The sequence below is a fragment of the Odocoileus virginianus genome, chromosome 4 (assembly GCF_023699985.2).
Source record: "Odocoileus virginianus isolate 20LAN1187 ecotype Illinois chromosome 4, Ovbor_1.2, whole genome shotgun sequence".
NCBI lineage: Eukaryota > Metazoa > Chordata > Mammalia > Artiodactyla > Cervidae > Odocoileus > Odocoileus virginianus.
Window position 1 is genome coordinate 10,597,629 of NC_069677.1, and position 25,634 is coordinate 10,623,262.

At 49.4% G+C, this 25,634-nt stretch overlaps 1 protein-coding gene and 1 long non-coding RNA gene across 6 annotated transcripts in view; one reads left to right on the forward strand and one right to left on the reverse strand.

Annotated features, from left to right (window-relative positions):
• The window catches only part of MYLK (myosin light chain kinase), a 282,381-nt gene that overhangs the window by 14,153 nt on the left and 242,594 nt on the right, over positions 1-25,634 (reverse strand). For all 5 annotated transcript variants that reach the window (XM_070466095.1, XM_070466096.1, XM_070466094.1 and 2 more), the window contains 6 exons: positions 17,344-17,376; positions 17,155-17,248; positions 15,501-15,704; positions 9,754-9,971; positions 8,026-8,149; positions 373-525 (listed from right to left, as the gene is read on the reverse strand). In XM_070466095.1, coding sequence (XP_070322196.1) covers positions 373-525; positions 8,026-8,149; positions 9,754-9,971; positions 15,501-15,704; positions 17,155-17,248; positions 17,344-17,376 — 826 coding nt within the window. The remainder of the gene's footprint in view (positions 1-372; positions 526-8,025; positions 8,150-9,753; positions 9,972-15,500; positions 15,705-17,154; positions 17,249-17,343; positions 17,377-25,634) is intronic.
• Positions 519-1,638, forward strand: LOC139034719 (uncharacterized). Its single transcript, XR_011487226.1, has 2 exons — positions 519-1,317; positions 1,441-1,638. It is a non-coding gene; the product is annotated as an uncharacterized lncRNA (long non-coding RNA).

Sequence of the window (25,634 nt, forward strand, 5' to 3'; positions counted from 1 at the left end):
CCCCACAAATAGGATCTCTTCCCTGAAACCCTAGAAGGGGGGGGTAAGGTTTTAGCAGGATTGCTGCTGACTACAGCTGTACATGGAAAATAAAAGGGGCTGTCGTTATTCATATGTGAGCTGCCTCTTTCCCTCAACACTCAGTCAAGGGTTGCTTTTCAAGAGAGGTGTCTGTGCTTCTAAAGACAGGACAGTGTCCGGCCCCAGGGAGCAGGGGCCCAAGAAGACCCCTTTCTGGGCCCTCATACACACCATGCCCACCCTCCTGTCCTCGGGTGCAGAAGAGCCCACCATAGGGAAAGGAAGTCACTGCCTCTGGACCCCAGTCCAGGGTGTGGGGAGCCCCAAAAGACTAAAAGCCCGACTCTTTACTTCATATCCTTCTTCAGCAAGTTGCTGATAAAATCCTTGGCATCATCAGAGATCTCGTCGAAGGCCTCGTCGTCGAAGTCCCAGGTGGCTGAGGTAACGTTGGCTAAGGTTTCGTTGTCATTGTCACCCATGAAGGGGGACAGTCCACTGACCCTGGGGGATAAGAGAGGAGAGCAGTGAGTGGGGGGGGGAGGGTTGCGCGGCGGCAGAGAGGGCAGTCCCCCAGGGGAGCGCTCACTGAGGTCAGAGGTGAGGGCACCCCCAGCTCTCAGGCTCACTCTCTGTACTTCTGGGATGTCCCCCCGCCTGTTGACACCACCCTGTGAAGCTGAGGCAGAAGGAGTTTTCTTCAGTTTACCATTTCCACACAGTATAGCAGGGTCTTCCTCCCTGTTGTCTGTTCTTCCCTGATGGCCAGGCTAGAACATGGCCCCACAGAACCTTCTCTAACGTCGGGGAGGATGAGTGCGCCCCTCCCCACACCCGTGGACCTTCCCGTGACACAGCACTCGTCACCCCGCCCTGTCCCACCCTCTCACCTTCCACCCTCAGCACCAAGAACAGGGCCAGCCCACGCAGGGCTCAGCAAGGGTGTCTCCAGGGATGGTGAACCTTGAGCCTGCAGTGTGAGTCTGGGGATGCAGCTCCACTTAAGTTCAAAGCTCCTGAGGCATTTAGGCCAAACCAGAAAGCTTCCCTCAGAGGGACTGAGGCCTGTTCGTTTGCTGGGTGACCTTGGACCCTGATTTCCGTGTGTCAGCTTCCTCCTCCGTTAGATGGACAACCTGCTCCTGAACTACAGAGAGGTCACCACACTGTCTCTCCCTGTTCTCCTCCTGCATCCTCATCATCATGGCAGCAGACGTCTATCAAATGTTGACTATGTGCCATGCACTGGGCAGAGGGCTAAAGTAGATTCAGTCTTAACACCACCCTTCAACCCAGGTAACTCATCACTTGGTTTAACAGATAAGGAAACTGACACACCAAGTGGGGTTAAATAACTTGCCCAAGGTTTTGCAATCAGTGAGCCCCTTCCTAACTGCTACTTTTTACAATCATTTCCAGAAAGATGAAGTCAGCCACAGCCTACAGCACTGGCAGGAGGCCTGGTCTGCAGTAAAGAGCTTGGTCTGTGACCATAGCTATTACACAGCTCTTCTGTACATAGTTCACCCCCATTGCCTCATCAATCTGTGATCCTGGGAATGATTCATTTACCAATAGCTCGAGCCAAATAAAATTTGGAAGGTGAACTATCTCAAAGTCAAATGGAGCAGACTTCTGGCTTAGTGGCCTCACCCCTGGACACCTTATCTCCACGCCAACCATCCAGCCGTCCACCCACCTTGATACAGGGCTAGCCTCATAGGCCTTAGACGAGCCCCACTCTTGGTTTAATGCTCTGCTGCCATAATTTTGAAATTATTAATAATGTTGCACAAGCCACCCTACTTTTTGATGTTGCACTGGACCCCACAAATTATGTATCTGGTCCTGTCTGCCCCTTGAAATGTATTGTGCCGTCAACCTTCACAGTTAAGGCTTCACTAACATCCCCTGCCCCAAATCCACCATCATAAACAATAATGCAAACCCTTTGGGAGCTGTTTTGCCATTCAAGAGGCCTCAGCTTATGAAATACACCCGTCCCATTTTTGCAAGGAAATCTTGCCATGGGAGGAAGAACCCTCGGGTAAAAATCTTCATTTTAAAAAAAAGAAGAAGCCTTTTCAGAGTGACTTATCTCACCCTAATCAACATATTTGTGCTTTTGAATAAGAGAGTTTTATAGATGGCATTAAAATGTCTTAAAGCAAGACAGTAATTTATGTTTTGAGATGGCATAGAGACAATCACTCTTGATCACCTCACAGTGAGGGAAGGGTGGGAGTCTCTGCAGTTATGTAATACTCTTTTCTCTTCTCTGGGCCTCTGAGTCCCTCCTTATACATCAAGGGCACTGGGCTAGAATTGCTAGGGGTTCCCAGTATTCCTGGCTCTCTGACCCTGGGGTGCCCTTGACTAGTCCCATTAAGATAGAGCCTGACTCTTGCCCCTGAGCTACGTGCTTCCTTCTGTCTTCCTTCTCCATTTTCCATTTGAGACAAAGGGGAAACTCCTGCAGTGTGCCAAGAGATTGCGGGAAAGCCAACAACCCCACTGTGGAATGCTGAAAGGCCCCCTTCTGTAAACCTCCTTTCCTAATTAGGAACTGCAATCCTGCAAAAATAGGGCTTAATCTCTGTGTGATGTTCACAGTCGGGGACAGCCTCCTGGCCTCTGGCCTCTGGCAATCCTCTTTCCTGGCAGCCCCTTCATCTGAGATCCTCCTGAGCCTTGGCTGCCTCCTTGGCTGCCCCAGCTCGCCCAGCACTCCCCCGATAAAGAGAATGTGTCTCTAAAATAAAACTTGCACAATATGCAGAGCATGATGACAAAGAGAGTATTGGAATTTTAGTAATCCTGTTTCTTGGTGGTGGGATTTTGCAGAATTTTTAAACCTTTCTTGGACTTTTTTTTTAAGTGCTAGAATTTGCATAGGATCATATGTGATTGGGTTGTTCAACCCAATCAACAAGCATAATAACCTTATCATTATAAACACAATGACTCACCTCTTTTCCTAGTCTTATCTAATTTTTAACTGAAGGAGATCAGAGTACACCACCCCAAAAGGTGAACTTTGGCATAAACATTACATTGAGCTGAAGGCAATTAACTCTTTGTTCCACCACTTTCTGTCTAAAAGTAGGACATAAATGTCTCTTTGTTAAGGTGACATGAATTTCCATTTGGTCTGTTTGTCCATTTCTTCTCTTATCAGGAGGAGGAGAAAGACCCTCATCTGCATATCAGATCTTGCTACACAGTCTCTATACATTTCCTCCTCACCTTGTCACAACTTAGCCCCTCCAGAAGCTCCAACCTCTTTTTCCTTTGTCCAGTTATTTCTATACAATTTATCACTCTTTGTTAAAGTAGTATATAAGCTCCAAATTTTAAATGCACCTTGAGTCACATTTCTTTATAAACACCTTTATGAACATTTATTATATGTACATAATTAAATGGTTTCTTTTTGTTAATCTGTCTTTTGTCAGTTTGATTTCCAAGCCCCCAAGAACTGAATCTAAGAGGGTAAAGGAAAGTTTTTCCCTTCCCAACATAACCAATGTATTTGTTTGGTTTTCACAAAACTGTAATCAATGTGGGCAAGTTCTTGGATCCTCTACTTCTTCTTCACTTGACACTGTCTTTCAAAAATGTATACAGTCTTCATGTTCATTTTTAACGGTTAAATATTAGTCTTTGTGCTAATGAGTCAACAAAGGATATGACTTCAGGGTGTTCTAATTTTTTAATTCTTAATCTCTTACTGCAGCCAAACTTCACCAGGGAATCTGATACAGAGACCCGTTCTGCTTGCAGGACAGAACATCAGGAGAAAAAAAGCAAAAAGGCCTCTTAAACTATACTTTCTCTGTAATTCTTTTAAATAGCAGATAACCCTAGTGCATGAACAGTCAGCAAAGGGGACCACATATCTGCCAGCAGAACTATTGAGTGCTTAGGAAGGGTTTAGTCTTTTCTCCCATTTTAGCCTTGGGATACTCATTCCCTGGTATGCTGAGAAGATTTGAGAGGGCTGGGGGCATCCAGAGGAAGAGCAGGGCATCGTTTTGTGTAGTGGCCCACGAAACAGCAACCCAGGGTTTAGTCATGTTAACCACAGCCCAGGTCCCTGCAACACCTGCAGGTGTTTTCTGGAGCTGGTGTGGGTATGGGATGCCTGGAGGTCATAGGAGGTGGAGTCAGAGAGCATGTCTAGATGGAGCTCCTGGATCCCTGTGAAGAGCCCTGCATCCAAATCTGAGTCTGAGTAGGTACCCGATGCTTGGGCACTGGGACTTCTCCCCATTCACAAGGATGCTGTCCCCAGAAGTCACACTCCAGATGGAATGGACCTGGCTGTCTGGACTGTGGATGTTGTATCTGACTCTTTTCAACCCCATGGACTGTAGCCCACCAGGATCCTATGTCCATGGGATTTTCCCAGGCAAGAATAGAGGAGTGGGTTGCCATTTCCTTCTCCAGGAGATCGTCCCAATCCAGGGATCAAACTGGTATCTCCTGTGTCTCCTGCATTGGCAGGGGGATTCTTTGCCTGCTGAGCCTTGGACCATGGTGCATGCTCACAAATTAGCTGGGAATGGGAAGTCTGCTGCTGAGCACAGCAGGAATATGGTAGGGAGGAGAAAGCAGAGTGGAGGTATGAGGGAAGGAAGGAGGAGAAGGAATTCTGGAGTAGGGGTGAGACCAGGACACAGAGATGGGTCTCCACAGGCAGTAAAGGAACACCAGGTCGTCAGGAAACTGGGGAAAGGAGACAGGAGAGGAAAGGGGGCTTAGAATGTCTTCAGGGTTGAAGTATGGCCAAGAGAGCCCAGTCCTCTCTCCTCCTGCCAGAAACCACACGGGGATTGCTAACAGCAGAAGTCTCAGCAAACTCATGAAATCTCTTCTCTCCCTTCAGAATCAGGGGTGAGAGGGTAGGGGCCCCACAACCCCGCCAGCTGCATCTCTGCCCTGCCTGGGGACCCTGGGCTGACCGTGGGGCTGGGTCTTCTGTGCTGTGACAGGATCTGCCCTGATCTCTCCAAAGGTGTGAGGAGGAATTCCTTCAGCAAAGTCAGAACAACCTACCGGGCATGGCTGCTCACTTAGGAGGTGCTAGCCAAATACGTGCTGCAAATACATATCTTCTCACCCGGCCCCCAACTTTCCATCTCTCACTGGCCCCAGAAAGGATATGGGGGGTATCCTCTGGAACTAACAAGGAAGGTGACCCTGATAAGAACTGCTAGACAGACAACCAAGCTCCAAACAGAGGGAGGGAGGTACAAAAGGGCCGCCAAAGAACCTTGCCTGGGAGGGGTGGTTCCAGCAGCAGCTCCAGAATGCCACATAGCAGGGCTGGGAGGAGACCATCTAGCTGGCTCCACCTTCTGTTCTCACACCACATCCCCACCAAGAGCCCTAGTTCGGGAGAGAGACTCCCAGACCTCAATCCCCACTGTGAGAGTCAGTGGAAAAGTCCCAGGGGGCAGAGAAGCCCACTGGGGCAGGAGGCAGGAGCCAGGATATTGGGGAGGTTGTGTAGGGCTGGCCTGTGTCATCTCCCCTGCTGCTTGCCTGCCTCCCTTCGGTATGCACCTCTCCACCCTCCTCACACCCCATCCAGATCTTTTTAGGCTGGTGCCCTGTTCATCACAATTATTACTTACCCATTTCAAAAAGTCCTTCCCCATTTCTAAGTCTTAGCTTTAAAAGTAATCTAGCAAACCATGTCATGTGATATCCAAATTACTTCTTCAACCTCAAAGAATTTTCATTTTAAAATAAAGTGCTCTTGGGACCCAGTAATTCTAGTTCGAGATCCAACAGAAATGCATAAAGGTATTTACTAAAGCACATGCACCAGGATACTCAGGATACCCTGAACTGGTATCTGAACTAGTCAAGAGCCCATCAGCATAGAATGGATGAGTAAACTGGAGGAGGCTCACAGAGCGGCACACTACACAGCCCTGGGAAGGACCAGCCAGCTACACAGCATACTATTAATGGGGCTCACAAACAGCGTGAGGCAGGAGAAGCCAGACACGTCTCTGTGTGATTTCAGTTACGCAGAGTTCAAGAACAGGTGATCATGGTGTGCGATGTTAGAATGGGGATCAGGCTACCCCTGATGGGGTGACTGGAGCCAGGGTACTGGGAGGGCTGCAAGCGGGTGGTTTCCGGGTCTGAGTATAGCTGTGTTCACTCAGCATGTTCACTGAGCATCTAGTCACTGCTCTGGCCCCGACCTGCATGAAGACCAGTCTTCCTAGTTTGCCCAGGATGGTCCTCACTTCAGCACTGAAAGCCCCATATCCTGGGAAACCTGGCAGTGATGCTGAACTGAGACAGCTGGTCACCCTCAGGACTATGGAAGTGTGTGCTTCCTTAGGCCCCATGACCTCAGTGTCAAATGATGATCAAATCCCTGCCCCACCCCACTCCCAGGTTTGTCCTGAGGACCAAACTGATGATCCGGATCCTATACCAGTGGGAAAACCGATGGGGACAGTAAGATGAGTCTCCTCGATGGCTGCAGGGGTACCCAGGGACCGAGCCAGTTCACAGGTAGCTGACAAAAGACTTTCTCAAGAGTCAGGTGTCTCTCCCAGGGAAAGACTCACCGAGAGCACCATCCAACCTGGTGTAGCCCTGGCTGCCTGGCTCTCTCTATTTACCAAGGGGCCAGATCCATAGAGTCTGGTGTAGTCTTCTTCGCTCCTCAGCTCTCTTTCTCCTGGAGATGCACTCCTGGTCACAGTTTCTCCTCTGCTGCCCTAGGAGGAGGCTGTGCTGTGGGTGTGACCCTGAGCGGAGAAGAACATGACTCTCTGCGGTCCAGAACCTGTGACACAGGTTCAATGGAGAGAAGCCGTCCTAACACACCACAGGGAGAGTCAGACTCCTGAGCAAATGTAAACGCCTCACTGCACCAAAAAAATCACTTCACTTCTGCTAAAGCATTGGTAACTGTGGTTCCTAAACCTATCTGTGCAACAGAATCACCTAAAGCCATTTCTCATAATGGAGTCCAAAGACCTGGGGGATCTAAGAAAGTAACTGTAGAGGTCTCCTTCAGGTTTTCTATGAGAATGTTTAATTTGTCCTTTTGCTTTAACGACAGAACTTTTTTTTCAAAATGATTACATGCACAGCTGCAGCTTCAGGGAAACCAGCCCATAACTGTATATTGCCGCAAAGCTCAGGTTTCCATTGAGGTTAATGCCTGCTTGTAACCTGGGACTTCAGAGACTGAATCAACCAGATTCCAGCAAGAGGGTGTGCTCTAGGGTCTGGTGCTCAAAGTGTAGTGCTCAGACTAGCACCATCAGATGCCTGCAGCCTGTCAGAAATGTAGGTTCTCAGGTCCCCGGAACTTCTGAATCAGAGCCTGTGATCTAAGGAGAGACCCAGGGGATTCACACAGATTACTGTCTTTGCAGACCTGGTCTGGATCACTGGCCCCCTTGCTTTTCTGCAGCATTTGTAAACGAATGACTCCCTATTTTCCACCTAATTTCCCACTTCGAATCACTGCACAGTAGCTTTCTATTGTCTGTTGGCCCCACTAAAGGCTCTATCATCAAATCAGTCCATATACTGAACTCAGAGATGAGGCTGGCAGTGAGGTCCTGCTGCCAAGAGGATGGGGTGCGGTCCCCTGAGGATGACGGTGACACCCACAGGAGATGTGCACCTAAGCTCCCTCTCTGCTTCTCTACAGACCCACAAACACATGTGAAGGTAAATTACACAGCACCAGCCATATTCTTGCCCTCCTGACCAAAGGCCCCAGGCTGGCCAGCCTTAGGGATGAGGACAGGCCCAGAATGGGTACCTTAGTGCGTGGAGCTAGACCCTCCCACAGAAGTGTGACACAGGCTGTGGACATCACCATGAGCACAGGAGTGAGGCAGGGCGGCAAGGAGAGGCTTGGGAGCTTGTGGCCCTCTTGACTCTGGGTGGGCCCTGCCCTGGTCCCTCCAACATCAGGGCAGCCTGGGGCCCTCCCCCGTGCAGCCCAGGACTCACAGGATGTAGCAGATGACCCCGATGCTCCACATGTCCGTGGCGTAGCCAATGGGCTCATAGTTGATCACTTCAGGTGCGACGAACTCCGGGGTGCCAAAGAGGACCTTCAGAGACCCCGCATTCTCTGCAACCAGGATGGAGAGTGATCAATCACTGGAACATCCCTAAGCCAACCCGAGGTGAGTGGATGCCAGGAGGGACACAAGTCAGGCCGGCCTTCAGCGGCTCTCCCCTTGCAAAACGGCACAGAGACAACAGTCTCCTCACAGAAAAAGTGCACGGACACACCAGTGAAACTGACAAAACGCATGTGCAACTCAAATGTCTGGGGTGGGGGTGGGGAGTGGGGAGAGCCCATTACAGCCCTGCCCCAGATGGAATGGCCTTCTGTGTGTCTGTCTCTCCCACGAGTTTCCCAATCCAGGGGTTGTGACTTATGCTTGACAATAACCTCTACCATGCACTCTGTCCTTAGTACTCTGCTGCCTGCTTTAGGAGGACTCTCCTATTTCATACTCTTGCCTAAGAAGGAGCATGACCCCCATTTCCTAAGGAGGAAAGGGAGGCCCAGGGACTGATTCGCCTACCCAGTTAATGGTGGTCAGGACCTAACCCAGTAGTCTGATTCCTAAGCCGTGTGCCCCCTCCTCACACTACCTCTCCACGTGCAGCGTCCCAAGTCTCTCCTCCCAGGAGCTGCTGGGAGGTTAGTCAGGAAAAGCCATAACCCCTAGGTGGTGCCTCTGAGCCATAAAGGACCATCACCCCCCAAAATGATTCCAGGGTTGGGTACTAAGTCCCCGTCCGCCTTCCCCTGTCATGCCCTGCCTCCTACAAGTGCAGGAACAGCAGAGATGCTTCAGAGGACCCTGGCCTAGACCCAGGGCCTGATTCCACCACAGCTCGTGGTGGGACTTGCTGGGCAAAGTTACCGTGAACCTCAGCTTCCTGGTCTATAAACAGGCTCACAAATCTGCCCTGCCTACCTCACAGGGTTGCTGTGAGAATCAAATGAAGGAAAGGATGTGAAAGTGCTCTGGAAACTGTACAGTAGGATGCACCATCACCAAAATGTTCTGCTGATGAAGGCACCAGAGTGAGAATAATCATAATAATAAAATAAATAGCTAACACCTATAAGTACTTGGGCGTCCCTGATAGCTCAGTTGGTAAAGAATCTGCCTGCAATGCAAGAGACCCCCGTTTGATTCCTGGATTGGGAAGATCCACTGGAGAAGGGATAGGCTACCCACTCCAGTATTCTTCCTTTGTGGCTCAGCTGGTAAAGAATCTGCCTGCAATGCAGGAGACCTGGGTTTGATCCCTGGGTTGGGAAGATCCCCTGGAGAAGGGAAAGGCTACCCCCTCCAGTATTCTTGCCTGGAGAATTCCATGGACTATATAGTCCGTGGGGTCACAAAGAGTCAGACATGACTGAGCGACTTTTACTATACAGTGCTTACTATGCCTGAGGCACTGCTCTTATCATTCTAATGTATTAGCTAATTTGATTCCCTTAACAATTCTATGAGGTGGGTACTATTATTATCCCATTTTACAGATAATTTGAGATGTAAGTTCCCACAGCTAGTAAGTGGGAGGGGCAGTCTCCATGGCCTCTGATCTCAGCTCCAATCTGGTGCATCCCCCTTAATACCCACAGAATGGAACACAAACAGCCACTATCATGATCTGTTGGTGACAACAGGAGAGGCAGCTCAGACTTACCCAACCTCCTGGCCAGACCGAAGTCGATGAGCTTGATCCTGGTGCCTGTCTTGTTGACACACATGATGTTCTCGGGCTTGAGGTCCAGGTGGACGATGCCCTGCTTGTGGATGTACTCCACCCCCTCTGAGATCTGCTTCATGTACTTGATGCACTCCCGCTCCGTCAGCTCAAAGTCCTCATCAATGATGCGCTCGAACAGCTCGCCCCCGGACACGCTGCGGGGACAGAGCGGGCACTCAGACCATCGGAGCAGGGAGACTGGCCGAGGGCAGGCTGGGGGAGGGGTCAAGGGCAGAAATGCCCAGGGGTTGGGGGTGCTGGGCATTTTCTGCAGCTTTCTGAGTTCCAGGCCACTGCCCCATGATGTGGGTCTCAATCTTCCACTGTGTGAGGAGGACACAGGCCTCCTGGTTTCCTGCTTGGGGGACCCTGCCTGTGCTTGCTAAGCCTTGGGGGGATTCAGGGAAACATCTAGGCTGGACAATTTCAGAGGTGGTCATGAGCTGAGAGATCTACAACGCTCTCCTGAGCTGAGAGATCCACAATGCTCTCCTGAGCAGAAAGGGTAACTGCCAGGTAGCCTGTTTCTCCCAGATGACTGTAGATGCGAGGGACATCCAGCCATGTCTTTCAGCCATAAAGAACTGAAGCTTAAAATACAGTCTCTGTAAGCTTCTGGCTTCACAAAGCCAGAAACAGAAAAATATCTCCAATAATAAGGAGCTTCAGCACATTTTCTAAAATTCATTGGCTGTAACTCATTATATTAATACTTGCAGTTGTGACCAATTTGCTTCCTCTGGCTAGGCCTATAGCATCAGTTTACTCCTCCAGCCATAGCTAACTTGTCTCATTGGCTCCCTGGCTCAGGCTGGGAGTGTAGTACATCCTTCCTGCCTGGATAGACTTTGGATCCTGGCAGTGGTGGTTCTGGGGCCTGCAGTGGGCACCTTTTGCTAAGGATTGGCCCAGAGGCTACAGCCAGCCAACATGTTTCCCTTCAGTGCAAATGCATGGGGCCTCTCTCCCAGCCCTCCAACCCACCTTCCTTGCTCAGAAAGCTTAAAGCTCTCCTTGGTAACTCATGTAGCATCCAGACACCAGTACGCTCTTTTCCACAATGGCCTATAGATCCATCAGCTGAACAAGGCTGAGTGGGCTTCTTTCTAGGCCTGTCCTCTTCCAAGGGCCTTCCTTCTTCTAAGGGAAGTCATCATAAAGATGAGAAATAGCTGAGCTTGAATCCTTTGTGTGACAGTGGGCAAGTTACTTAACCTGTCCCTACACCATAGTAGTTAGGAATGAAGGAACTTCTGTAAAACATGCCTGACATACAGTGGGTGCTCAGAACATGTTAATTATCATTTGACAACCTGAAACAGGTCAAATGGATCTTGTTACTGACCCTTGAGGGAGAGACAGACAAGGATGCACAATGGGGCCCATGGGACCCCTGAAGCCTTTGCAGGCTTCCATCACCACAGGACAAAGAGGTTCACTTCTGAACTGGTAAAGGTCGGTTTGTTCCAGTGGCCACTGGAGGGTGCTGGAACAAACACTTTAGAGGGTGCTAGAACCAACTGAGGAGGTCCTTGTGTGGCCAGGAGGTGGCGCCTCTGTCCTCAAACCCATTTCTATTGCTCTCCACCCAGGCTCTAAATCAAACTCTAATTTCCCTTTGTAACTTCCTAGGTTTCAGGCTGTTCTTAACATCTCTGAGCCTGTTTCTATCTGCAAGATGTCAGTAAAAGCAGTACCACCTCACAGGGTTTCTGTGAAGACTGAGTGAATTAATTCAGGTAAAATGTTTAGAAAAGTGCCTGGCATATAGTAAGTGCTCAATAATTTTAATTATTATTATTTTAAAACAACCAGTTGCAGAAGAGGCTCTAGTTGAAAATACAGACTCCCAAGCTTCTCTCCTGGAGATTTTGATTTAGAAAATCTTGGCAGGGTCTGTGATCTATATTTTCAATGAGTACCCCAGGTCATTCTTACCATCAGATAAGTTTGAGAAATACTGGTTTACTCAATTACCACTCCTGGGAGGCCAGCTGAAATTCACGCCCCCTGAGAAATCACTCTTGATTTCATCATATGATCATTCCTTCTGGGGGTTCTCACAGTCTCATTTCTGAACTTTTTGCATCAAGTCTGCTTTCTTTTAATGTTGTTTGTGAACATGTCTGGAAGAAGTCTGGTTCATCTCTAGACCCCTGTTTATATCTGGCAATATCTGGCACAGACAAGGTATTTCAAAATGTTTGGTTTTAAATATTCTGAAAAAGCAAGCAACCTTTTTTTTTTTTTTTTTGGTAGCATCCTTGGGAATGTCTGTGGCAATGAGTGGTAGAATTCTGAGCCATGGAGATGGTTACTGCTGCATTTCTAGAGGTAGCCTATTCAACAGAGGTATATATATATATTCACACCAATTCAAATCTATTTAATGTATTTTGAAAACTGTTCCTGTGGTTCATTTTCAAGGATGGTAGTAGGACTTACACAAATAGGATTATTGCTTCTGTATAAGTTTCTCTTCCAAATGCTCAAGACTGTGGATGGAAAGAAGCTACCATCCACAGAAATGGGATAAAGCCACGGGCCAAGATTGGGCCAAGGAAATGTATACTTAATAGATTAACAGTGAGAGCGAGAGTGAATGAACTAATGAATACTCACCTTATCCCAAGGGACTGTATTTATCCCCCAACTGTAGATAATGACCAGCCCTCATTGGCAGCCAGAAGGATGCCACTCCATGGGGCCCCACACCCTGACCCTCTCCTGTGTCATGGCCGCCAGCTGCTTCTCCTTTGATCAGTTTTGCCAATGGTAGCACAAAGGTAAGACGGGCAATGGATGACTCAGCCTAAGTTGCATCTGCTTGGGTGCTCAGGGTCCCACTACCACTTGGACTGTGCCACAAGGACCATCCCTGACTCCTTGAAGAGGAGTCTGAAGGAACCCTTATAACAGAGAAACACTGCTACAGTGATGGGGGCTTGTCCTGTAATCAGAGGTCAGAAAGGCTGAAGATGCTTTAACTCTGATTTCTCAGTGTATGTGAGGCAGCTGATCTGGAAGCTGGAACCCTGGAATACAGTTTCATTTTTCTGTATCATCAGGGACTGTCCTTCTCTTACTCTGTTTCTCCATCAAACAAGGGGAAGAGCAAATTGTACTGCTGAAAGCCAACCTTTTCCCTGTCAATGGCCAGGTCTATTTAAGCTGGAAGGGAAGGACAGATGGAGTATCAATCTACTCCTTCAACTTTAGTCGAGCTCCTATCAAGGGGCGAGCTCCTTACTCCAAGTGCAGGAGAATCATCTGGTGTCTGTGCATGGAAGACTCACTCCTGTCCACGGGGGAGGCATGGGGCAGAGGGATGAAAGCCAGACCAGATGAAGCCTTCTTACGTTTCCTCCCAACATTTTCCATCCAGCTTGCCAAGTCCCAATTCCAAGCTAAGTATGGTATTCTGCCCACTGGTGCTGCTGCCCAGCCTCATCCAGGCTGGGCTGCCACCTACCCCCTCCCGCACCTTCTCATGAACTTGCTCGAGGTTTAACTTCTAAAGAGAGACATTTCTTCACATGTCCCCACATGCCCACGCTGCCCGGACCAAACCTGCTCTACAATAAATGTGAAGAGCAGCAGCCCGAAGGGCTCTTGTGAGGGCGTGACGAGTGAGGCCACGGACTCAGGCTCAATCTTCCCTAGAAGCGTGGAGGGAAGTTTGAATTTGGGGTTGAAAACTGATTCCAAGTGATGAATGAGGATTTTCTTTGAATCTGTGTGATGTGTGAAAGTTGCACAGAACTGCAGAATTTAAAAAGGGAGTCTCATCAAATGCTGCTCTTCACTGGAAGGATTTCCTAATTACAGAATCATTACAGCTAATTACAGCTCAACAGTCACAGAAACTGTCCCCAGGCTTCCTGAAAAGTAGGATTTCCACAGATTCAGTTGTGTGTTAAAATGCTCACAAAATAATTTTAAGTGGAGAAAAGACTGGGATATAGAAAAAAGTCAATGCATCATACTCCTAAGAATAACTTGCAGTTATAGAGCCTCTGCCTGACACATGTTATTCCATCTAAGCCCCACATTATTCATGGGGTGGTTTACAGCCTCCTTTTACAGATAATAAAACTAATGACTGGCACACTTGGGTAACTTATTCAAGGTCATACAACAAGAGGCGGAGCAGGGATTGGAGTGAGGTTGCTCAGACTCAAGTCTGTCTCTTCATCATGACTGCCCTCCCCAAGGACAGACTGAAAGGAAACACACCAAAAGGTTCAAGAAGTGCAGGGAGTCACTCCTCAAACTGGGGCTGCCTCGCAGGCCTCACCTTTCCTAGGAAAGAACACTGAGATGTTAACAGGGTCCTCTCCAAAGCACTGAGATCCCTGAGTCTCGGGATAAGCAATTCAAGGATGCTGGAGGCAATTTCAGAATATTGCTAAAGCTTTCAAATGCATATCTCCTTTGTTCCAGCACTCCCACACTTCTGGGGGTTTATTCTATGGGATGTAAAGCAGGCATGAGGGTAAAGATGTATGTACAAGGTTACAAACACTGCCTTTTTGTAAAGCAAAAGCCTGGAAACCATCCAGGTCTCTATCAAAAGAAGACAAATAAACTGTGGTCTATGCACACGATGAGATCCCAGGGAGAAGGGAGAATGAGGAAACCACGGCTACTGGTATGGGCCTCTCCAAGATACACTGTTGAATGCAAAGAAACCAAGTATAGAATATTGAGTGCAGCTTCTCTTTGGGTTAAGAGGTGAGAAATACGAAAATATGTATGAATTATATCTATAAATAACAAATAATTGCATTGCAATAAAGAAACTTTGAAAGGACACAGACAGAACTAACAAAATTCATTACCAGTGGTGATGAGGGGTAGATGGGGGACAGGTGTGGGAATGAGACTTTCACTGTATATTTTCTTTTTTTTTTTTATATGATTGTATCATATATTTTAAAAATTCAGATTATAAAAAAGCAAGGAAATGCTTAAAAAATACACACTGTGGAGGATGCCTGGCTTACCGACTCTAGTATGTGCATTTGTGTGTGTGTGTTTGTGTGTATGTGTCTGTCGTGTGTATATGTGTGTGTTAATGCACACACAGACCAGCAGCTCAGAGGGAAGATAAAGAAGGTTGGAACTTGAAGAAACAACAGAATCCAGGAAAGCCTTGACTGAATGTCATCTGATCATCTCCCTGCCACTATACAAGCCAGCTCAGAAAGCACTGCTCTTGGGTGAGTGAGAGGTCAAGAGAGAGCATATCAGTGTGGACCAGGGGCACGCAGGACAGAGCAGAAGACAGGGGCAAGGCTGAACTCCCAACCCTGGGGCCCCTTCTGCTTCACAGGCTCTATCCCCCACTTCTGCTCTAAAACCACCTTAGGTCAGAATGCCCTGAATGAAACTGAGGAGGCACAGGGGGAGCCCTGGCCTTTCACAGGGAGGTGAGGGGGAAAGGGGTCCTCAAGGACCCAACAGTGTGTTCTGGAGCCGAGCAGAGGGCAGGAGAGGGCAGCGGGTCGGGACCAGCGCTGTGCACAGTGGGCTGTTCTGAGTGGTCAGCACTTGGCCAGACGGGCTGCAGAGCGCCGTGCACATCACAGCAGAGGGGTAGGGTGGGGATGGGACAGTAGGGGAGGGACAGGAGGGGCTCCCAGACCCACTGTGCCTGGGCCACCTCTCGACAGGCCACTCACATCTCCAGGACCATGACGATGTTGGCCTTTTCTTCAAAGGCGTCCACGCACTGGACCAGCTTGGGGTGGTGCAGGCAGTTCATGATGCTGATCTCCTGCCGGATGTTCTCTTTCTCTTTGGCCGAATATGCCTTGAAGAATTTCCCTGCCCAGATTTTTCCAGTTTTCTTTTCTACAAGTCGAAAGACCTGTCCAAATTTCCCACTGTGAATGAAAGGAAGAGAGAAAAGGCAGTTTAGCCCAGCTGTCCACCAAACAGCTGGGGATGGTCAAGCGATGGCCTGTGGGACATATTTGGCCCCTCTTCCTCTTTTTATAAATAAAGTTTTACTGGAACATAGCCATGCCTATTTGCGCCCGCATTGTCTGTGGCTGCCTTTGGGTTTCAGGAGCAGAGCAGGAGTTGCAGTGCTGAATTGGCCCAGAAACCCTAAAATATCCATTATCTGGCCCTTTACAGAAAAAGTTTGCCAGTCCCTGCTCTAGATCAATGAAGCACATTGCTAAGGCTGGCAAATCTGCTCTCCGTCACTGGTCAATGTCAGCCTGTGTCTCACCCCACATTCTTACCCAAACTCTGTCTAGTCTTGCTGTTCTATTAGTAAATATTTTCTTTTTTTTGGCCGCACCATGGTATGTGGGATCTTAGCTCTCCATCCAGGTATTGAACCCATGCCCCTTGCAGTGGAAGCACAGAATCTTAACCACTGGACTGCCAGGGAAGTCCTTGCTGTTCTTTTAGGACTGTCATCTCCTTGGGCTGAGGCCTCAATCTTAGCAACAGACTTTTTTTCCTTTCCCCCCAAAGGGATCCATGACATCAGGCTGAGGAAGTCCTCCCCAAATACAGAGAATTTCTGGACGACTGCCTTCCCTCCACACACTTTCAGCACCAGGGCCATGGAGACAGCCTAGCAAGGGTGATGGGTGGTGGCACTCTTCTGACCCCACTCCTGCCACAGCACAGGGTCCTTGTTTGGGACTCTTATGAGGTTGATGGCACTCCTTTATTTGCCAGAAACCCTCCAGAAATAAAAGCTGAGCCCATTCTTTTTTCTTCCACCTTCCATCCTCCTCCAAGGACAGATGGTCAGAGGGAGGCAGGAGGCCCTGGATGCTTGCTTCTGCTGGCGGGGACAGCCTGGCTGTGCCTAGGCCTCAGTGTTGGGGTCTGAGTCCATTGGTGTCTCCACAGCCCAGGAAAGAGCCTGAGCAAAGACTGTGGACTGAGCTCACAAAGTGAGGGGTGATGATGGGAGCTGTGTATCAAGCGGGCATATTTTGCTACAGCACTAAAGCTAGACCGGTTGAATGGGAGCACAGATCCAAGGGAAGGGATCCTAAAGACAGGCCAAGCCAGCCCGGCTGCCCTGGGTTATGTCCTGGGGGAGGGATGGGGGCAGGCGTGCAGAGAAGGAAAGACCTGCTCAAGCTTGTGGAGTTGAGCCCTGGGCACAGCAGCTCCTAAGAGAGCCCTGGGCAGGCAATGTTTTTGTGAGTGCTCGCAGGTCAAGTCTTCCCAGACCTCAGTCTGGGGAGTTGGCAGAACCCAGGGAAGGACAGGAAGAGGAGGCATGGAATATAACCTCGGGGCCAGCGCCATCCTCACTCTGGGGTCCAGAAGGGGACCCACTCCACTTCCCACTCCACTTACGATCCTAGTCTCTCTTCGATGTCGTAGAAGTCGGACACTTTCTGCTCGGTATTGACCGTGACGGTCCGGTAGTCGACCTCAGGCTCCTTCTCATCTGCAGGGTTGGGGCGGGGTGAGTGTGAGCCATCAGATCCCTCCTCACCCCCATCCACCCCTCGAGTCTACCCAAGGACAGGGCCCAGCACTCACCATCATCTGACACCTCCACTTCGTCCTTCGGCTCTGGGGGCAGAGAGGATACAGGTGATTAGTACTGAAGGCCCCGAGAGCTAAGCAAGCTGGGGGCCCTGTCTGGCTTCAGCCTTCCCAAGCACGAGACTCAAAGCCCAAAGCTCTGGGCATCACCATGGGATGAGAGGCTCCACACTGCAACAGGGCCACATATACACTGGCAGGCTCTGGCCTCCTTACCCCACCCAGCCTCTCCTCCCCCAGCCCTTCCTCCAGCCCCATCTCTCTATCCTCAAGGTCTCCTAGACATGTCTGTCTTCACATTTTTCTAGTTTCTAGAACCTACAGACAACCCAGAGAGTCCCTTTCTACTCTCCCTCAAAAGTCAGCAACTTAAGAGTTGCTGCTGCTGCTAAGTCGCTTTAGTCGTGTCCGACTCTGTGCGACCCCATAGACAGCAGCCCACCAGTCTCCCCCATCCCTGGGATTCTCCAGGCAAGAACACTGGAGTGGGTTGCCATTTCCTTCTCCAATGCATGAAGGTGAAAAGTGAAAACGAAGTCGCTCAGTTGTGTCCGACTCTGAGTGACCCCATGTACGGCAGCCTACCAGGCTCCTCCGTCCATGGGATTTTCCAGGCAAGAATACTGGAGTGGGGTGCCATTGCCTTCTCCTCTTATAGTTGCTACTAGTATCAAATGTATTTATCCATTTACTGAGCTTCTTCTGGAATTCCAGCCATGTACCAGATATCTTGCCAGTGATTGTGGGTATACAAAACAAAATGCAGATGGTGTGATCTCTCCATCATGGTGTGATTTCTTGGAGCTTATAATTTAGTTGGAGAGGCAAATATACATATACTTGAAATATCCATTATGAGTGTTATATGGTGAAGCACATGTTATTGCCACACAAACCGAGTAGACAATGGAGGAAAGTGACCCGAGTCGGGTAAGTATAAAGTCAGAGCAATCAATCTGGGAAGAAGGAGCCACTGAGCTGTGTCTTAGAGGAAATAATGGAATACAGTGAGAAGGGTAATGTCATGCAGGAAGCCAATAAGGAGGCACGTGAGCAGCCCATGCTGGCTGTTCATACAACTGTGTCAGGGTGGGCAGAGAGACATGAGCGTCCAGAGGAACACACCCAGTCCCGAGGTCCTGGTTTTCCTTTGCTTTAGTATAATTTGTTCCTAAAGGGCCATTGCAGCTTCTTGACCATGGCCAAGTACCTTTTGCTTCCTGGGCTACAGTTTCCTCATCTGTAAAAGGAAAGCACTGTATTTCTGGGTGATTTCTAGGGTCCCTGGCTAGCCCTGGAGTCCATGCTTTTTGATGTTCTAGGTGCCACTTGGCCATAATGTGGACTGTGTCCTTGACAGCGGGAGCCAAGGGAGGTTTCCAGAAGATGTGGAAGGACCTGGCGAAGCCAGAGAAGGAGGACAAAGATTTCTAGAGTGTGTGTGTGTGTGTGTGTGTGTGTGTGTGTGTGTATGCACAAGATGAGGGAAAAGGGTATGATTTGCTGAAGGTCCCAGCAGAGCAAAACTGAGGATAGGAAGTGGACGGCAGGTAGAAGGAAGACCAAAGCAGATGGGGTGGAGGGGTTTGTTAGATGCTGCCCAGCAGGGAGGGGCTGTATGGAAGCGGGCTCAGCTTCACAAATGGGATGAAGGTGTGGGTCAGGGACAAGGTGCAGCTCAGAACTGTAGACAGTGAGCCCCTCTGTTCAGCTGAGGGCAGAACAAATTACTGAAATCTAAGCAGACAACCTGAGAAAAGCCACACAGTTCCCATACCAGATAAGGACCCCTTACTAGAAAAGAGTCTTGAAAGAGATTATAAGCACATGAGCAGGAACAAGAGAGGCTATGATTTGTTTAGAGTTCTGAAAACACTGTGGGTGAGGTTTAGTTTTAAAAACCAAACAAAAGTGGGATTGGAAGCAATATTTATTACATAAAGGAAAATGCCAGGGAAAAAATATAAAAACAACAAGATCAATGGGGACTCTCAGATTAGTGGTGGGGTTCACAGAAATTCTCAGGATGTGAGTATAACTGATCAAATCAAATCACAGATTTGAGAGTTGAGAGTGACACTGTCAAATTCAACCAGAACGTACGTGAGAGCAACACACCTGGAAGGTAGTAATGGAGTCACATTGTCAGGGAGAATTGAACCATTAAAACTTTCAGCCTGACAAGTCCTAGGGTATCTGAGTGAGTGAGTGAATGAAGTCGCTCAGTCGTGTCCGACTCTTCGCAACCCCAAGGACTGTAGCCTACCAGGCTCCTCCCTCCATGGGATTCTCCAGGCAAGAGTACTGGAATGGGTTGCCATTTCCTTCTCCAGGGATCTTCCCAACTCAGGGATCAAACCCAGGTCTCTTGCATTCCAGGCAGACGCTTTAACTTCTGAGCCACCAGGGAAGCCCACTAGGGAATCTAGTTAGAACCAAAAATGGGAGCCCAGTTCCTCAACCAATTGCTCTGGCCAACAGAATGCTGTCACTGGGGAAATGTGCTCTGGCTGCAAATAGGTATCATTATTCTGCCCTTGGTAGAACCTGGGGTCATATGATCCTGGAACGCTGTCTGTTAGGCAGTCCTGATGGAGCTGGAAGAAGTATGGGTCATTGACAGGAAGAGCTACCATGTGAAGACAGTCAGAAAGGGTTAGGCCTATCTAGTTGGGAAAGGAGCCTAAAACAGATGTGATTAAAAAAAAATCACAATAGGCAAGGGTAAGGTTAGGGTTATGAACTTTCACCAACTAATGAATATTACAACTTGGGAGAACAACTTAGTGTTACATCCCATATAGGAGGAAGGCTATAGGCATATGGAAATCACATCTCAAGAGTTACCATAAGAAGAATAAACAGGTTCAAGAAATGTTCTGCTGAGTTCAACAATGGTATTTCAAACAGGACTTTAAGATAGCATGAGATTCAACATCCATTCAATCACTAACAAAGCACCTGTGGATGCCAGTTACTGGACAGGGACTTAGAGACAAAATATTAATGATAATAACTACATTTAGTGTCAGGGAACTCCATTGTCCTGATGGGGCATCGTCAGGAGGCCCCAAATGAGACAGTGGTTTGACCTCTCTCGACCTTTCAGTACCCACATCACACATGCTGGTGTGAAATGGGCAGCAGGATGGGAGAGGACAGAGAGGCAAGCTTTCTCGACCTGGAATCTCCAGGAGAAATGGTCTGTCTTCCCCTAGTGAAGGAGCAGCAGCAGTACTGTGAACCCTCTAGGGGCTTTCCAACAACCTGTCCCCCAGAGGCATCTTCCAGGTTGCCCTGAAATAGCAGGCAGTTCTAGAACTCGCCTCTCCCCATCTCTCTGACACTAGTTAGGAGTGGAGTTAGCTGCCGTCACCTCAAACACCACACCTACCCTCACCTCCTGCCTTTCTCCTTAAAAGTCAAGATGCAGAGTGCCTTCCTGATCCATGGCTGTAGGGACACAGCTCAGTCTCAGGGAATCCATGCCTCTGTCTCTGTCTCACTGCTACATGGCAACCCATCCTCTGTGTGGGACGTGGACTGAGGCTCCAGGCTGAGACATTTCCCTTCCTCCTCTTCCTTCTTGTCCTGCCTCCACTCTGTTTGCAGGGGGGAACGGTCACGTGAGGAAGAGTCCCAGAGGAGCGGGGGAAAGACCACAGTTCAGTTAGTCAAGCTCTCTGAGCGTCAAGGGGCAGTAATGAGAGAGGTGGCCATTCGGCATCCATCTTTCCACTGAGAAAGGAGCTAAATTGCAGTTGGAAGAACTTCAATGAAATATTAAAACACAAAAATCTACTCACAGCCGTGAGATGCAAGAGTTAAGTGCAAGAACTATTTGGAATATGTTTCAGGGATATTTCTGCAGTCAGATGAGTCCCATCCCCCTGCAGTGGCATTTGGGAGAGGAGCGGCATGGCGCTCCTGCCCTCACAGGGCATGTGCCGAGCGGGCTCCCTGGACAGAGTGGTCCCTTTGCTCAGCAGGGTGCTGCTGTGCCCCCAGGGGACACTAGAGGGCGCCCCCATCTTCGGGAGGTTGGCCGTGGTCAGCACCCCACCCCCTGCACTGGTGCGCTGCTGATCTTCCTTGCATCTCTGCGGGCTCTACCTCTCTAATTACCCTTGGGGCACAAGGAAGCCCTTACTCTGCAAGATGCCTCTATCACAGCTGTTTGCTAACAACTATACAGACTAGAGGGCTTCCCAGGTGGCTTGGTGGTAAAGAATCTGCCTGTCAGAAGACAGAGGTTTGAGCCCTGGGTCAGGAAGATCCCCTGGAGGAGGAAATAGCAACCCACTCCAGTGTTCTTGCCTGAAAAATCCCATGGACAGAGGAGCCTGGTGGGGTACAGTCCATGGGGTCACGAAGAGTCAGGCACAACTCAGCGACTGAGCATGCGTGCACGCATACAGACTAGAACAAATTAGGATCAGGAGCAAGGATGATGTGGATTTAGGAGTCAGAGCTGAGTGGAGCTTCCTGGGGGGGATGGAGTGGGTGGGAGTGGAGATTCCTGGGGGGAGATGGGAGACAGCGGCTGTTTTCGGGGTAGGGGGGAGGGGAGGTGCTAGTTTAGCCAGGTTTGGGAAGTCAAGGAGGAGAGCTGTCAGGTTCGGGAGCCTGTCTGAGAGGTGGCCCAGGCATAAGGAGGCCACTGGAGCTGGTGGGGGCCTCTATGCTGTGCTGTGTCCTCCACTGTATCCCCAGCACCCTCTCAGCACTGGGGAAACAGGACAGGTGAAGGGCGAATGCAGAGTGAGGGGTGGGATGGAGCTGAGAGGTCAGGATGAAGCCAAAGACTAAAGTTGCTGAAATGGAGGGAAGAGGGGCCGTGGTAGCGGTGGGGAAGATGAGAGGCAACGTGAGTGGGGCTTAGAGTAAGTAGGGCTCCATGATCAGACCCCACTGGCTCACAGCAATGGCCTACCATAATCACTTACCCCATCCTTCTTCTACACATGTACATGTGTACACACACACACACACACACACACACACACACACACACACACACACTGAGACCCAAGGCACTTTTAAAAAAGAGAAAATTGACCCTGGCTATAACTAACAGGCATCTGAACAGTCCACAGAGAGCTTCAGTTGAAAGTCCCACAGCCTTACTCTGATCCTCCCATTCTCCCACCCTCGGTCCCTTAGAAGATGTGCTGCTCTGCCCCTCCCCTTCCTCCCCCTGAGACCATTCAGCTGGCTCTGAGGATGGGAGCTGCCAGCCTGGAAGCCCTGAGTGGCCTGAACCCCCTCTGGATTGTAGGTGATTTCAACATTTCAACATTTGTCTGCTCCCAGCTAGGATGGACCCCAGGAGGAGAATCTAAGAACCACAGTGTGTGTGTGCGTGTTGTGGGGGGGGTGAGGGGGTGGGGGAGTGGGCAGGGGGGCGGTTTCAACTGACTGTGGGGAAGAAGGGAGCGGCCACCTGCCTGGAGCCAAGTGATCTCAGCCCTCCACTCCACAGACCATCCTCCCAGTCCTGATAGCTGCTGTCCAGGCCTCTTCAGAGCCATACTTGCAGCTTCTGTGGCCTCTGGCCCTCTGTGTGGGCTCATCAAGGATTCTGCAGTCTCTCCTGGTGTATGCTATAAAGGACCTTGGAAGCTTTCCTTTCCACCTAATGTGTGTCTCACTGCCATGTTATCCCCTTTCTGTCACTTTTCCAAGAGGTGGGGAGTCGTCTTTTTGGACAAAGTAATATTCTAAAAACATGCAGACTGGAACCTGGCCACCTTCCCTGGCACCCCCACTCTAACCAGTTTGCTCCCACTCTGCTCACATCAAAGGGGGGTGTCACACAGCAGCAGATGGCAGTTGTGCTACTCTCTTTCTCTCAGCAGGCATTTGTGAGCAGCTAATGGCAGGAGCCCCGGGAAACTGCAGAGGCTGGCAGGGCTGCCCTGGGCCCAGGCTCCATAGTCTCCCCCCAACTCCACCTAGCATGCTATAGCTCTCAAGGAAGCCTGATCTCTAGGTATCTCCAGGGTTCGCCTGGGCAAAGGCCCCCAAGACAGGACCGCACAGGCAAAATTGTAAATTTGGTGTGTTTTCCATTGGCATCCTCCAAACTTTCTCTCTGGAGCCCTTGTTTAACTTGAGAGTAAAGTTTAATATCTATATTAAACCTAAAATTTAAAACCAAAGACGGTGACCCTGTCATGACAGTTTCCACACTTACGACGCCTCTGGCTATAAGGGTGACTTCAAGCTCTCACTCTGTTGAGCTGCTGCTGCTGCTAAGTCACTTTAGTCATGTCCAACTCTGTGCGACCCCGACATCCGTCATCCCTGGGATTCTCCAGACAAGAACAGTGGAGTGGGTTGCCATTTCCTTCTCCAATGCATGAAAGTGAAAAGTGAAAGTGAAGTCGCTCAGTGGTGTCTGACTTCGCGACCCCACGGACTGCAGCCTACCAGTCTCCTCCGTCCATGGGATTTTCCAGGCAAGAGTACTGGAGTGGGATGCCATTGCCTTCTCCGCACTCTGTTGAGCTGGTCCTTTAGTCTCCTCTCTACCTCCTCACATCTTCAAGTTTATTCTCTCCTAGAGCCCTTTTGCTTGCTTTCCCTCCCCGTTTCCTTCCTGCACCCAACTTTGCCTCCATCTTAAATTCACAGCACTTGTTTTCTTCTGTTCACAGGACACTTCTTGAAGTGGCATTCCACATAGGCCTCCTTCTTCCATTCATTCCTTAGCCGCAGGCCAACCATTTTCTACCCCACAGAAGCTTCCCAGGTGGCTCATCGGTAAAGAACCCGCCTGCCAATGCAGGAGGTGCAGGTTCCATCTCTGGGTCAGAAAGATCCCCTGAAATAGGAAATGGCAACCCACTCCAGTATTCTTTCCTGGAAAAGCCTTTGAAGAGGAGAACCTGACGGGCTGCAGTCCATGGGATTGCAAAAGAGTTGGACACCACTGAGTGACTGAGCATGCACAGAAGTGCTATGGACTTTGCTCTCAAAGATGACTGCACAGCAAAGGGCTAAACCCAGACATCCTCCCACGTCCTCATCTCTTTCCCCTTTGCCACTTGCTGCTTCCTGTGTTTCTGCAATACAGCAACCGCCCCTTGCTTCTTCCCCCTCTTAGTCCTTTCTCCGGGTCATTCAGTTTTCTTCATTTCCGTGTCAGTGCTGACTTTCTTTCTGCCCTCATTGATGCCCATGGCTTCAATGACCAATTCAATAGTGAAGAGAGCTGGAGCTTAAACCTTTCTCCTGAGCTCTGGACTCAACCATTCAACAGTCTGAAGATACCTCCCTGTGGACAGCCCTCACACACCTCAAAACCAGAGCCTCCACCTCCTCGGGACTCCCTGCTATCTAACCTCTAAGTCACTAAGAAGCAACCTGACCTCCTCCATCAGTGTAACCAAAGGAACTCAGGCTCAGGGTCAGACAGCTCTGAGTTCAAGCTTCAGCACACCATTTTCAAGCTTTGTGACTTTGGGCAAATAGCTTCATTCCTCTAAACTTCAGTACCCCTATCTGTAAAAGGCAGGTAATAATAGTATCTACTTCATTGAGTTAGATGTGTGAAATAATGCATGGAAAATGCTTTAATCTGGCTATATATTAATAGCAAGTGTTAAATATGTTAGCCACCATAAAACACAATAATCTCTAAATGGCTCCTGAATTTGTGTTAGTTACAAGCCAGGATGTGGGAGTAATCTTAGACTCTTTTAACTTTTCCCTGCCCAAGAAGTGATTCAGTTCAGTTCAGTTGCTCAGTCGTGTCCAACTCTTTGCGACCCCATGAATCGCAGCACGCCAGGCCTCCCTGTCCATCACCAACTCCCAGAGCTTACTCAAACTCATGTCCATCGAGTCAGTGATGCCATCCAGCCATCTCATCCTCTGTTGTCCCCTTCTCCTCCTGCCCCCAATCCCTCCCAGCATCAGGGACTTTTCCAATGAGTCATTAGGAATGGTCAATCCTACCTTCTAAAGTTCCCTTACTATCCTCTCCTGGACTACAACAGAGAGGCCCAATCAGTATCTTACTGACTTCAACCTCACTCCCCACCCCATCCACTCCAGTGCTTCTCAAACTTTCATGTGTATATGAATCCACGGGGGGGCTGAGGGTGGATGATGTTAAAATGAAGGTTCAAAATGTATTAGGGAAGTGGGGGGTGGGGCTCGTGGAGAATCTGCATCTCTAACAAGTTCCCAGGATCCCAAGACTCTTGGTCCAGACCACACCTTGAGTTGTAAAGGTCTTCACTTCCTCAAACTCTTAAAAAAAAAAAACCAAAAACCTA